Below are 14127 nucleotides of genomic sequence, written 5' to 3' on the forward strand. Positions count from 1 at the left end.
GTCAGAACACTTTTCAGACAGCATGATTTTGAATCGCCGACAGGTCCAGATATTTAGCATGCCAATATCTCACGGGCATCGGCGACTCATCGGCGATTCTCTCAGATCGCGTCTTTGCTCATTCACACTGCGTGATTGTCACTCGCGTGAACGAGCTCAGATTTGCCTGTGATTTCGGGCATTTGTCGGCGATTTCTCAAAACATGTCGGCGAGCCAAAAACTGGGCTAAAATCGTGCAGTCTGAACGTGGCTTAATTTACATAAAAGAACAAACAATACTAAAGCAATATTTAATCATTTTGAAGAAAGGCAGAAGAGCCATACAAGGAAAATATTTTAAATGCATTTTTAAATATATTATAGCATGGTGTTAGAAAAAGTGTTGTTTACTTTGTCTGTAAACTACCTAAAATATTTAATTTATAACCAGCATTAACATCAACTAAATTAATAAAGTTTGTCAAGTCAAAATTTAGGTTGGCTTGGCATGAGAAAGCATGGCCTGAAAGTTTGAAGTTTTTTTTCAATTTGAAAATTTTACAGTTGAGGGCTATACAGTCTGTCAGAGAAAGAAAAACAAAAAATTACAGTACTCTAGCCACATGAAGTGAGTCTCTGAATTCTCTGAAATTCTCTGAATTTCTTCTCACTGACAATGTCCCCAAAAAGTCATATTAAGACATATGAAGGTCAATTTAAGAGGTAACACTTTACAATAAGGTGTCATTGGTAAACACTAGTTAATGTATTAATTAACATGAACTAACAATGAACAATACATGCGTTACAGTATCTATTAATCTTTGATAATGTTAATGAAAAAGATTACAAATATGATATTTTTTTGCAATGCATGCAACCATCAATTGCATTACTTACATTAATAAAGTTTTTCTGCTCTATTTTAAGACATCTTTAATGGTTCGTTTTAGGCGAAATAAGACTTTGAAAGACCAGCATTCGAATACTATATCATAAAACATGTCATAAATGTTTGAAATCGCACACATTTGCAATGGCACTCTCTATGATTATGACCAAAGCATTCTTACAATTAAAAGCAATTTAAACGCTAATTTTTAAGAAAACAAAAGTAATATCTCATATCCACCATACCTTACGAACATCCGGAAGTGAATGAACCTGGATATGCGCATTAATGACAGTAGTAAGTACGGCGCACAATCGTATTTACGGTAAATACATATACATATACATACGTGACGTACATACGTGACGTCGCCGCGCTACAGTCTGCAGCGAGGAGTACTTGCATTTTGCAGTCACTCTTCTGTAATACCGTTGATGTCCTTCAGGGGGTGCCAGAGACATGTTTGTTTGAAAGGCCCACATGAGCACTCTGACGTAGCGTTGAAATCTAGCCAGGTAACGGTGTCGCTGTAAACAGGAAAATTACCTTTTAGTCGACTTATTTGGCGATAGGTTAGAAGGACAGACGTGTTACAATGCCGGGTAAGTCTTCTCAACAGCTCCGGTCTTTGAAAGAAGCCATGTTTAATCTTTTTGACTCTGTAAGTGCAGTGTGGTGCTCTCAGTCTTTGTTTCGTGAAATTGTAACGTTAGCCAGCGCTGAATGCGTAGAGTAGCAACATATAAGTAAACGCACACATTTAGCGGGCAGTATAAAGCAAATTGAGCCGTTGAAGGCTCACTTGTCAAGAGTTGGTGTGCGTCGCAGTGTACACAGAGGCCTAGTGTATGTGATGCAGTCGTGTGGCTAACTCACGCATCCACCATGCTCCTTCATTTACTTAGAGAAACCCTTTCAAACTTAACCGCTTAACGTTTCAACAACTAGCGTCAGTTTTTGCATCGATGGCATTCAAATAACATTTAAAACGTTACTCTGCAAGGTATTTCTTCACGTGGAAATACTGCTGTTGTTGTTATGGTTCGAGCTAACACGCATAGCTTCACAATACACGCTCACAAACGTGAAGTTAGAGCAAGTGTTTTATTCGACGGCAGGAGACACCTTCCAGCCAAAAGGAGTCTGTTTTAATTGGAAGCTTTAAAAAAATGTTTTATACTATAGTGAGTTTTCTCTCGAGTCATAGCCAGGCCTCATGTTACAATGAATCAAATCCATGTGGAGAAAGATGGTGTCGACTGACCTCCTCTTTGTCTCATTTATACAACACACTAATAGTTAATAGCAGATTGTTTAAAGAACATTATATAACTATGTGTGTTATTAACTGTATAGTGACGCAGGTATTAGAAGAGCTTAATAAACATTATTGTAAGCAGTGTTTTGTAATATCGAGCGTCTAATTTTCTAGCAAGGTTTGGGTTTGTACACTACACAATCTTAAACCGAGAGGGACTAATCATTCTTACTGTGATAACAATGATTTCAAATGAAATTTGGCTAAATTCTGTGGTATTAAACTTTAGTAACTCATTTAACACGTGCACATTAATGAGTGAAGTTTTACTGATGCATATTATCTAAACCAATTGTATTCAGTGTCCCAAAAGTCGTCTTTATGTTCGTTTTGTGTGTGTGTTTGTTTGAGGTTGTGGTATTATTTACTGAGAATGGGATTAGTTTTAGTATTAATATAGCACTTTCCATCCCCAGAACCTGCTGATATTAACAGTCCAGAGGTAGCAAAGACACCAGGAGGAGGCAGCGGATCGGGGAAGGATGAGAATGTTGTGAATGGACACAAGGAGGGGGACGCCAACCCCTTTGCAGAGTACATGTGGATGGAGAACGAGGAGGAGTACAATAGACAGGTCAGTGTGAACCTGCTGATCGTGTATATGCCTGCTGAATGTCTACTTCTAAATCGGATTCACAAGATCAGTTAAAGTTATTAAAGGAAATTAACACAAAAATTGCTATTACTCACCCTCGTGTCATTGCAAACCTTTGTGACTTTCTCCCATAAAACCATATTTATTTGAATGTATGGTTGTCACACACATTCACATGCAGTCAATGCGGCAGAATTTTTAGAGAGAGATGTTCTTATCTCTTTTCCAATGCACTGTGAATAAATCTGGTCAACCAATAAGATTTATACTTTAGGTGAAAATAAACACTTGATTGGCTGTTAACAACAACAGCAACATGTAAATGTTGTTGTGACACAATGCAGTGTCCTAGTAGCTGGGATAACCAGGGCATTTCTGCTTTTCTATTAGCACCAACTACAGTCAAAAGAGTAGACTTACATTTTCATTCAGCCTGTATGCCGTTGTTTACGCATTGTTCTGAACAGGCGAATTGCATGTAAAAATCGACCTGGATTTATAAAAGGTAATTTCGGCTGTATGTTGGAGCCTCTATTTCCATGCAAGTGAAGTGGTTGGTGATTGTACGGCAAAATGCATTCACTCTTAATCTTCCCATGTGCTGTAGTTCTCAAATCTCATTTTCATCTAGCAATGTTGTGGTTGGTCATGTTACTTAAAGTGACCCTGTTATAGGGCTGCACGATGTCGTTTAAGCATCAATATCACGATGTACGAATCCACGATAGTCACATCGGAGGATGTGCAATGTAGGCTGTCGTAGTTGATCCGTTATTCATTAACTGTACGGGCCAGCTACTCCCCGCTGTGATTCGCGGATTAATTGCACAGCAATTTTTAAATTTTAAGTCCTGTCAGTTTAACAGGGCAGAGAGAGCGCGCGCGCGCGAGAGAGAGAGAGAGAGAGCGCGCGCGCGAGAGAGAGAGAGAGAGCGCGCGCGCGAGAGCGAGAGAGAGAGAGAGAGCGCGAGAGAGAGAGAGAGAGAGAGAGCGCGAGAGAGAGAGAGAGAGAGAGCGCGAGAGAGAGAGAGAGAGAGAGAGAGAGCGCGAGAGAGAGAGAGAGAGCGCGAGAGAGTAGATCACTGACAAGCTATGCAATATCGCATTCATTATTGAATGCTTGTCGAAGGCGATAATGAACGCGATATTGCGTAGCTTGTCAGTGATCTACAGCTCTGTCTATTAAATGGCGCTCCATTTGAAACCAGGTGATATATCGCCCAGCCCTATGGGTAACACATTTGCATAATTCCCACCTATGTACTACGTTGGCCGGCAGTGAACAATTTGACCCCGCCCACAAACACTTCATTCTACTGATGACTGCTTCTCTAATCTCGGGGAATTAACGTAAAAAAAAAATCTCGGGGAGCTCAACACGGGATGCATTAAATGCTCTTGAAATATGGCTCAGTACTCAGTTTATTTGAACCAGCTGGCTCCACTCAATCACAAGTATGATAAATAATGGATGTTTATATTTTCTATCGAGCGTTCAGCATACGGAACTATGGCAATGGGCGTATCGTTTCCAACTCGCGCTGTACACAGTACACCAATCACAACAGACTGGGACCAATCAGAGCAGAGCAGGCTCACCGGAAAGGAGGGGTTTAGAGAAACTGAATCTTTGAACTGCTTCCAAAAAATCGTTTGAGAATCGCTGGAAAATGAAATATTAAATGCATATTTTGAGAAAACAAAAATATTTTTTGACCTTGCATGCATGTAATCCTATTGGAGACTCGCAAAACAATATTAGGAACCTTAAAAATGGCATAATAGGGGCACTTTAAGAATCAATAGAATGTTTTGGTCAATATCATCAAACCTGGCTTAATGTGATAAAAGGCAGCTTTTTTATACATGCATGAGTGAGATTTGTGAACTGTAGTGGGGGGGTTAAGTGAATAAAGCTATTGCAAAGTTATATGAAATACTTCATGCTGCCTTTTGTTCATTTATTTTTATTTTAGTGAATTTTTTTATTTTTATAATACTGATTATTTGTATATGTTTGAGAAATCATAGTTTTTTTTTATTTGTTGGGTTTTTGATGTAATGCAAACCACTATTTATTGCTGTATATTAACACAAATTGTTTGTCTGAGATGAGAGACTAAGAGCAAGCATCTTTGAGCGAGACCGTCCATCACTGCGTACCGTCTGTCTGCCACGACTAACGTTTCATCAAATCTCAAGTTACATAGTTTGACTTTTCACATTTGCGGTTTAATTAATTTTATTTTTTCACCATTTGCAGTGTGTTTGTTCTCTCCATCAAGTGGCACCTTACAGTGCATACACATTTTATACATATATATTCCTAAAACATACCATCATAATCAGCTGAATTACAACACATCCAATATAAATCCGTACAGGAGCCAATGACTGTTAGATTTTGATGGATCGGACATCTTCCTGCAGGTGGAGGAGGAACTCTTGGAGCAGGAGTTTCTTGAACGCTGTTTCCAGGAGATGTTGGAAGAAGAGGATCAGGATTGGTTCATTCCTGCCAGAGACCTTCCCTCTGGAGTAGGGCAGATCCAACAGCAGTTTAGTGGGCTTTCAGTCAGCGACGGAAACGCAGAAGACATCGCAGTAAGTATGACAGTGCAATGATTTGATGCTTGATTTACAGGTATTTAAGCTAAACCAATCTCACATTGTTCCTGAAAGGAAACCACTTTGTAGACTTTAGATCAACTTTAATGACATTTTAATGTTCTAATATGTACTTCTTCTTTTTTTTTTCCACAGCGCAAGAGCAGCTTGAACCCAGAGGCAAAGGAGTTTGTTCCAGGCGTGAAATACTAGAGACCCTCCAGTTAGGGGCACCTTTATAGAGACTTTGTGACCGGTGGTGGCCAGGGGTCACCCTCACACATACTTCAATCATCCTGGGGTTGTGTGGGGCTTGATGGGGTGGGGCCTGGGGGGGGTACTGGATGCTCTTCTATAAGCTTTTTATTTCCGTCTGTCTCCATGTATAATGTGGGCGGGTTACTCAGTGTAATGTTCCTATTGGACCGCTGCAGATAGTGACTAGTTCTCCTGAAAGATCTTTGTATTAATCTCAGAGGAACAGTTATGTGATTTCCACTATTGTGATAGTGACTAGCAGTTTGCCTCCCGTGTCATTGCCATTTTCTTTTTTCCTGTCCTTCTTTTATTTTCTTCAAAAGGAAGCTTGGCGGGGAGGTGCGTGTCATAAGAATGGGAGGGGAAAGGGCTGGGAAAAAGGAAACCTGACATTACATGGACCGTTGATGGGTGGACCATTCTATGATGGACAGAACTGGTGGCAGCTGACAACTTTTGAGGGATTTTCACAGAAACATTTTTTTCCGGTTGCTTTTCTTCTTCCTCCTTTGAAGTTCTGTCACAGTGTGCAACATGCATTAACAAAAATGGGAAAAAAATCAAATAAAAGAAGCAGGTTCCCTCTTGGACATGTTGTGCTGTGCCATGATGTCTTTGTGTTTGTGCATTCAAAGTACTGTAAGCTAAATCTCAGTCCTGCCCATTCTCAATCAGTCTTTTGGCTGGTACCAGGGGAGGTTTGACCAGTGAGATTTTACAGTGCTTCAATCAAACTGGATTGGTCATTGGAGTTTTGGGTAGACCTGCAGAGTATTAAATGCATCAAATGGTGAGCTAAATAATTGTTTCAATAATGTAAGCTGCTCAGCTGTTACAAAATTGAGTCTTTTTCAAATAATTTAATGTCCATTTTCTGATATCTGAATGTCACACCATTGTACTTAAATGAATAGCTTCCCAAAAATGAAAATTTGCTTGAATTTACTCCTCTTAAGGTTATCCAAAATGTAGATGAGTTTGTTTCTTAATAGGAACAGATTTGGATAAATTTAGCATTACAACACTTGCTCGCCAAGGAACCTTCTGAAGTGAATGGGTGTTGTCTAAACAGCTGATAAAAGCATCACTGTAATCCACAGAACTCCAAGTGAAAACCTGCGTGTTTGTAATGCATTTTAACTTTAAACCATAACATTCGGCCAAAATACAAGCCCAAAACAACTTTCTTCCAGTGAGAATGTCCATCTCCTTTTGTCATACATATTTTTGCATGATATGTGCATAATATGTGCATATATCTCTCTTGATTCAGACAAAATGATTTTTTTATACAAGTGAAAGCAATATTATAGATGGAGGACTCCAATTTTAGCCATAAACAACAGTTTGAAGTTACCCTGATGGATTATTTTTTATTACAAACATGCAGCTTTTCACTTCACAATACGTTAGTTAATAATCTGGAGTCTCGTGGATTATTGTGTTGTTTTTATCAGCTTTATGGACTCATTCTGATGGCACCTATTCACTGCAGAGGATCCATTAGTGAGCAAGTAATATAATACAAAATTTCTCCAAATTTATTCTGATGAAGAAACAAGCTCATCTACATCTTGGATAACCTGAGGCTGTTAATTTTCAGCAAATTTAGATTTTAGAGTTGACTATTCCCATAATAGACAGATACAGTATATTGTAAATTGTCAGCAGTACCTGTTCTTGTTTAATGCATTGACATGAGGGGGTTTCCATGTATCTGTGGTCTCATGGTTACTCCACTGACTGGGCAGCCTAAACATCAGTCCAAAACCACATGGATAGCACATTTTTTAAGTATGATTAGTTCAATTTATTATGTATTTGCCTAGAGCACTATTTGGATTACCCAGCTGCAGACATATATACCATGTATTGCTTCAGACACTTAAGACAGAAACACGTCATAGTGAAACTACTCCACCTTTAAGAAAAAGGGGATTGTATCATATCTGCTTAAAAGGGCAAAGAATTTTTCATTTTAACATTACAGATCGTTTTGCTTCAATCAATGTTTTATTAATTTTTATTATTATTATTGAATTGTAAAGTGTTCTACCAGTTTCTTTTTGCCCATTTTGTTTTTAATCCTTTATGCTGTTTATATTGTGCTGATGGTTATAAAATTATTTAACATAAGGTAATTGACCATGATTTTTCAAAGATACCCTGTCCCGTATATAGGTAGTGTTCTGACACTTTCCACACTCTTTATAAATGTATGCAGATCTTTTACCATATTGACTGTCTTTGCATAATTTGTTTAGTTTTTTTTGTCCAGGATTCCCTTACAGCTAGCAAGTGTACAATGTAAGTTTGGCTATAGATTTGTGGAACCGAGGATATGAATAGCAATGCAGATGAACTGATGATCAAGAGCCTGGACACACCGCTGTGGCTATTTATTGCTGAACACTTTGACATTCAACAATAGAATAATGTCAGAGTATAATGACAGGTTAGATATACTTAATCCTTCGTTAAGTAATACTGTGAAAGATGTGTTTATGTGAATAACTGTTGTAGATTATTATGCATTATAACACAAACAAGATAATACTGTGTCTATCTGTGAGGCTGTATGAGTTTATGTCTGTGTGTATCAGTCTGTGCATGTACAATATTTGTGAAATGAGGTATGGAGACTACAAAAAATTTCAACTGGCTCTGTGTGTGCTTAAGGAGGGTCTCCAAGGAAAAGTACAACATTTTTTAAATGCTAAATTGCAATTTATTATGTCACCATCAGGGGCGCTGCACAGGATCCCAGGCCCTTTGCGTAGGCGGTCCTAATGGCCCCCCCTTGAAAATATATATTCCAGACTTTTCAAGGGCCCTCTCTTCCTTTGGTGCCCTGGTAATCAGTACTGGTTTTACCTCCAGTCCGACGCCCCTGGTCACCATAATTGTTCATATCTAAGTTGTAACCTTATGTTCACATAAGTTCAGTTTTTGCAAATAATTAGTGTGGTACTATGGGGGATAAAAGCCGTCTAAAGGATTTTGTTTTAAAAATATATATTAAATGGAAAATACATTTTTATTAAAAATGGTGCAAATAGATAAAAGATTTAAATGGGATTTTACCCAAAGTGTAAGGAAATAAGGCAGCCAATATGAGAATGTATTGTAGGGTAAGAAAAATGAATCACTATATGAAAATACTGTCAAGCTTTTGTTAATAGAGTATATACTCAAAACAACCAGTGCACTTTTTTAATAACTTTGGAATTACAAGACTCCTTAAAAACTTTTTTTTTTTGCTTTTGTTTGATTAATAGTGAAGTTCGTTTCCTCAAAAATAAAGAAAATAATTCATTGCCGATTTCTGTTCTGATACATGTAGTTTAAATATGGCAATATGACTGAAATTAGTGATGTAAAACTAAATCATATCTTGACCTTAATTAGGGTGACCATATTTTAGTTTTCCAAAAAGAGGACATTGGGTGCATGCGGGGCGGGGAACTGGGGTGTGGTTGGTTGGTTGGTGGTTAAAGTACTGCCCAAATTAGCGCAATGACCACATCCCAAATATCAAAAGTCAGAATGTCATTTCCTTTCCTAAAAAACATATTTTACAGTCTCTTTTATGCATATTGATCATAAACACAGCTAAAAAGTTTCCTACCAGTGGCCCTCCTTCACAAAACTTAACATCTAGCACAGTTCTATCATAAGTAGAATGCAAAATGTTTCAATACAAGCATTTTAGTCAAATGTAATTTATGCAACATTTCAAACTTTAAACCCATGGGGTAAAATCAAGAGAGAAAAAAACCCTGCATCTAACAGGAGCTGCAGGAGTCAGATTTCACTGATCAGAGGATGAGAGGAGAGATGGGAGTACTTATTCTCTTCTTGTTACGTCTGTTGCTCCTTCCTGGAGCAAAGGCCATCGACGACAGCTCTCTAGTGTTGTCTGTTCTGTGCTACCATCACCAACTGCCCTTTGTTGCACCAATTTCTGTGACCCACCAAATTATATGACCATAGTAGGTGCTGTATTGAGATAATCCAACCTACTTCTAAACTCAGTCCTTATCCTAAACCTACCATCACTACTGTGCCTACTAAGGTTACAAAATTCAGTTTTTAGGTCCAAAAAGAAGACATGTCGAGGACATATGGCCCCCCTAATTAATGTTTATTTATACTTAATGTCCAATGAGATTTATCCATGAGATAAAGTTATTTGAGTGCCACTGGTATCCAGTTTGATTTTTAATTATTTATTGATAAGGCCGAACTGAGCAATAAATGTTGAGGAAATAAGAAAACCATTTTTAGGAGGTGGAGTCTAAGTGTACACTTACACTAACTCGTGTTAAAAGCTTGGTTATATGTGTTAACCATTAAGGGATGTCACACATTGTGCTGTAAAAGATCAACTTTTAAAGGACTTTTTTGAGCTGTCAGAGATTGATCAAGCAGACATGGACACTCACGGGAAACAAGGTGAAGTTTACCTACAACATCAGAAACATGGGAAGGTAAGACATCAGAACATTGTCATTTATTGTCTGGTAAAACACGCAGATGTTTTTGTGTTCGTCAACCTCAATTCTAAAACTACAAAATGGTCATAGCAGATCTAAATAAAACAGTTATATTTAAATAGTTTTGAGTTTAAAATGATTTTACACTTAGTATTGATATTAAAGTGTGTAACATTCAGAAACATTAGAAAATCAAAGTAGGGTAGTCTAAGCTAATATAGCTTATGCCACTGTGTTTTGGCATGAACTCGTGCTACCTATGTGTACGTTTATTTTTGGTTTGAGATTGTTGGAACAGGTCTAACTTTACAAGTTGAAACATGGTGTGCACATCTCTGTCTTGCTTTAGAATTACTGTACAGCACATTCCATTGACAAAAACACACCCTCATGAAAGTGTACTAGATTCAGGCCATGCCTTCACACACACAGTACATGTGAGGTAAATGAGGGATTGGCAGAGTTCGTAATTACATGCGTATCTCCAACGTGACATGCTTTTTAAGACCTTTTTAATGCTAATATTTAGCAATCCAGAGGTGTGTTCATTACCCGAAGCACAAATTCCAACTGATGGATCCATCAATTTGACTAGATCTTATCAAATGTGATCAATCTAACTGTATTGCAGAAACAAGGAAAATAATAAATGTAGGTAATAATCGTCTATTTGTTCTTAACAGAAGTGGAAGCGATATTGGTTGGCCCTTCATCCGGCTAGTCAGCAGGGCGTGGGACGGTTAGAGTTATTAGAAGCTGTTAACGAACGGTCAACTGTGGTGGTCAGACGACATCCAGAGAGGAAAGTTGTACGTCTGGCCGACTGTGTGAGTGTCGTCAAGCTGCCTCCTCACGCAGCGGCTTGTCCAGAGGAAAACATGGCTGCTTTCTGTGTGGAGATGGAGGACAAGAGGCTTGTGTTTGCAGCAGAGAAGGAAAGGTGTGGAGAATGGGTGGACATAATATGTAACAATGCCTTTGAGGTGAGGGTTTGGATTTTCCAGATATATTTTGATTTTCACACTATCATTCAAAAGTCTGGGGTCAGAATATTTTTTTTTTTTTTTAAGAAAAAACTTTTATTTAGCAAGGATGCACTATACAAAAGTGTCAACATAAGTAGAGGTATTTATGATGTTACAGGAGATATCCATTTCAAATCATGTCTCAGTACAGTTTTTATTGTATTTTAACAGTTTTTGCTAATTAAATAAATATGGCCTTGGTGAGCATAAAACATACTTTCTCAGGGAACCCGAACAGTATATATGGAGGGTAAAAAAAGTTCAGGAATCTAATAAAATGAAAAATGCAGATCATTCCTGCCACATAACTGGTATTACTGGTAACTAGTATTGCTTGTATTTCTCAATGGTGTTCATACTTTCACAGAAACACACTAAAAGTGTGTCAAAGCCGATACGTCTTATGGAGGACAATCAGATCTGCATGTCCAGAGAACAATGTGAGTACAAACAAAAATACAAAGGACAGATGTATCATTCATGCTGTCATGTTCCTAAAAAAGACCAGTCTACCTACTTCTACAGTATGTCATCGCTGCATATAGAATGGATTTTTTTGCTGACAAGCCAGCAGACAACAGTAAACCACCTTTATTTAGCTCTGGTTTAAAACAAAGACATATGGTATAACCTTTGACCTCTGAATCAAGATTCAAGGTTTTTGAATCACAGCTTAAGTTTAATTTTGATCTCAATGTCTTTCATTTTAGTGTGCAATTTTAAAGTGGTTGTACTGCAGAACGAGGTTTCAGTTCGATGTGGCCTGAGAGGACAGTACTGGCTACAAGTTGGTGAGGACAGGCTAGTTCTTCAAGATCTGGAGACCAGGAGGACCGTCATGGAGTGGCCACATAAGCTGCTGCGCCGCTATGGCCGAGATAAGGTCAGCAGATAAATACTTCATGTACATAACAGAAATAAGAGTAATATATTTATTTAAATAAAATACTATTAGATGTGATGCTGCTGCTTTTTTGGAAGACATTATAAGGTGACTCATATTTTTTATAAGCAAAACAAAAAATACAATTTTAAGAATAATAACCATAAATTATTTGTTAACTACTTTTAAGCATTATAATTATACACTACCAGACAGAAGCTTGGGGCCAGTAAGATGTTTAAGTTAAGACTTTAATTCCATAAAGACTCATTAAACTGATCAAAAGTGACAGTAAAGGCATTTGCAATGTTATAGAAAATATATTTTTTTTTTTTACAAAAAAATTAAGCTAAACTACTGTTTTCAACATTGATAATAATAATAAGAAATGTTTCTTGAGCACCAAATCAGCACATTAGAATGATTTCTGAAGGATCATGTGAAGGATCAAGACAGGCATAATGACTGCTGAAAATTCAGCTTTGCCATCACAGGAATTAATTACATATTTAATTTATATTAAATTTAATTACATACAGTTTTACTGTATTTTTGATCAAATAAATGCAGCAAGAAAATACTTTGTTCAAAAACTACATACTAAAAAAATGCTGAGTTTTCAACCTAATTTTGAAATATAATTTAGATTAACTAAACTTTTGTTAAAAATAAAATTTTTAAATGTAACCCAATAGTCGGGTTAGTCCGTGATTGAACATTGAAGTTGGGGTTGAAAGTAAAACAACCCAGCATTTTTATGTGTGTGCACCAAGCAAAACTTTTGAATGCTATGTCTCTCAAAAAATAATTCAGGAAAAACTATACATTTTACAAAAATATTCCGGTAATATTACACAAAATATGGTCAACCCCCCAAATATAAGGTAACTAGTTAACATGTTAAATGAGTGCTTACAAATATTTTTGACATTGTCTCTGTTCCTCTCTAGATGCTGTTTTCTATAGAAGCAGGCAGGCGCTGTGAATCAGGTCCCGGCACCTTTAACTTTGAGACCAGACAGAGTGATGAGATCTTTCGCCTCACTCAGTCAGCTATTCACCTACAGATGAGCCTTGCCGCTACCGGAGACAGGCACTCACCACATTATCCACGTTTTCGTTCTCCTCACTCACCCCTTCCAAGACGCCCTGATAGTTTTACTTTGCTTGATACGAAGGGCAGCAACAGCCCTCAGCCTTCAGACACAAAACTGCCCTTGAACCTTAATCCAGCACATGCTCTTGACCCAAACAGATTTTCTGTACATACAAAACCAGCAAGTCCTATAGGCTTAACTGAACATGCGTATGCAAACCCTACAGATTCCTTTTGCTCCTTAAAAAGCACACAGTCAGATCCTGGTGGTCGTATTAGCTCGATTGAGCCAGTTTATTCAAACCCTGATGTGTATTCTGATCCTGCAGATGCCATCCACCTGAAACCTAACAGTTGTGTCCATGCCAACGCTACGGACATGATATACTGCCGGCCTGTCAAGACAACGCCTGACAATGACCAGCAGCAAGACTCAGTATATGAGTACTCTGAGGTGTATGACCATGTCAAACCAAACACAAGTAAAAGTCTTGACCAGACTGAGGGGCCCATTTATGGCATACCTGAGGTTGTACAGTCAGCTCAAAACAATAACTCTCAGAGCAAAATGTCTGATGAGAACCAACCCATCTACAGCAAAGTTAACAAACCACCCAAAACCCCTCAGTCTCTCCAAGAAAAGAAGCTAAGCCTAACACCCGAGGTTGTCTCTGAGGACCATGGAATGATTTGATTTAAACATGTAATATAAAGTCTTCACAAGAGCCCCCCCCCCCCCCCAATAATTTCATTATTTAATAATCCATTCTACAAAATGTTGTGGAATTATATGATGACTTGGTATAAACTTTACAAGCCCATAAAAAGTTGCATGTATTGTTTGTATATTTTCTTGTTGTACCAAAGCAGAATTAAATGTTTATTTTAAGAGATGAATGCATCTTTCAAAGAATGGCTTCAGTGGCTAAAATCTCAGCAAAAGGTCAGATCATTTTAAAAACAATTCAGGTATCCAG

The 14127-nt window shown here is 37.8% G+C and overlaps 2 protein-coding genes across 2 annotated transcripts; both read left to right on the plus strand.

The window, feature by feature from the left end:
- Nucleotides 1-1315: 1315 nt before the first annotated feature.
- Nucleotides 1316-6240, plus strand: LOC132142592 (polyadenylate-binding protein-interacting protein 2B-like). The gene is made up of 4 exons (XM_059552570.1): nt 1316-1474; nt 2607-2764; nt 5216-5389; nt 5549-6240. Exons 1-4 carry the CDS (start codon nt 1468-1470, stop codon nt 5603-5605), a joined length of 396 nt encoding a protein of 131 aa, XP_059408553.1. The 5' UTR covers nt 1316-1467; the 3' UTR covers nt 5606-6240.
- Nucleotides 6241-9936: 3696 nt separating this feature from the next.
- Nucleotides 9937-13868, plus strand: LOC132141962 (docking protein 2-like). Its single transcript, XM_059551607.1, has 5 exons — nt 9937-10140; nt 10830-11129; nt 11539-11611; nt 11882-12054; nt 13005-13868. Exons 1-5 carry the CDS (start codon nt 10084-10086, stop codon nt 13842-13844), a joined length of 1443 nt encoding a protein of 480 aa, XP_059407590.1. The 5' UTR covers nt 9937-10083; the 3' UTR covers nt 13845-13868.
- Nucleotides 13869-14127: the final 259 nt, after the last annotated feature.

Source organism: Carassius carassius, chromosome 6 (genome assembly GCF_963082965.1).
Source record: "Carassius carassius chromosome 6, fCarCar2.1, whole genome shotgun sequence".
NCBI lineage: Eukaryota > Metazoa > Chordata > Actinopteri > Cypriniformes > Cyprinidae > Carassius > Carassius carassius.

Excerpts from the sequence above, each read along its gene's own strand:
- LOC132142592 (XM_059552570.1), top strand. Across the intron at positions 2,765-5,215 it reads AGGAGGAGTACAATAGACAG|GTGGAGGAGGAACTCTTGGA; the intron begins GTCAGTGTGAAC and ends ATCTTCCTGCAG. Across the intron at positions 5,390-5,548 it reads GAAACGCAGAAGACATCGCA|CGCAAGAGCAGCTTGAACCC; the intron begins GTAAGTATGACA and ends TTTTTTCCACAG.
- LOC132141962 (XM_059551607.1), top strand. The coding sequence starts at position 10,084 with ATGGACACTCACGGGAAACAAGGTGAAGTTTACCTACAACATCAGAAA. Across the intron at positions 11,130-11,538 it reads TATGTAACAATGCCTTTGAG|AAACACACTAAAAGTGTGTC; the intron begins GTGAGGGTTTGG and ends ATACTTTCACAG. Across the intron at positions 11,612-11,881 it reads CTGCATGTCCAGAGAACAAT|TGTGCAATTTTAAAGTGGTT; the intron begins GTGAGTACAAAC and ends CTTTCATTTTAG.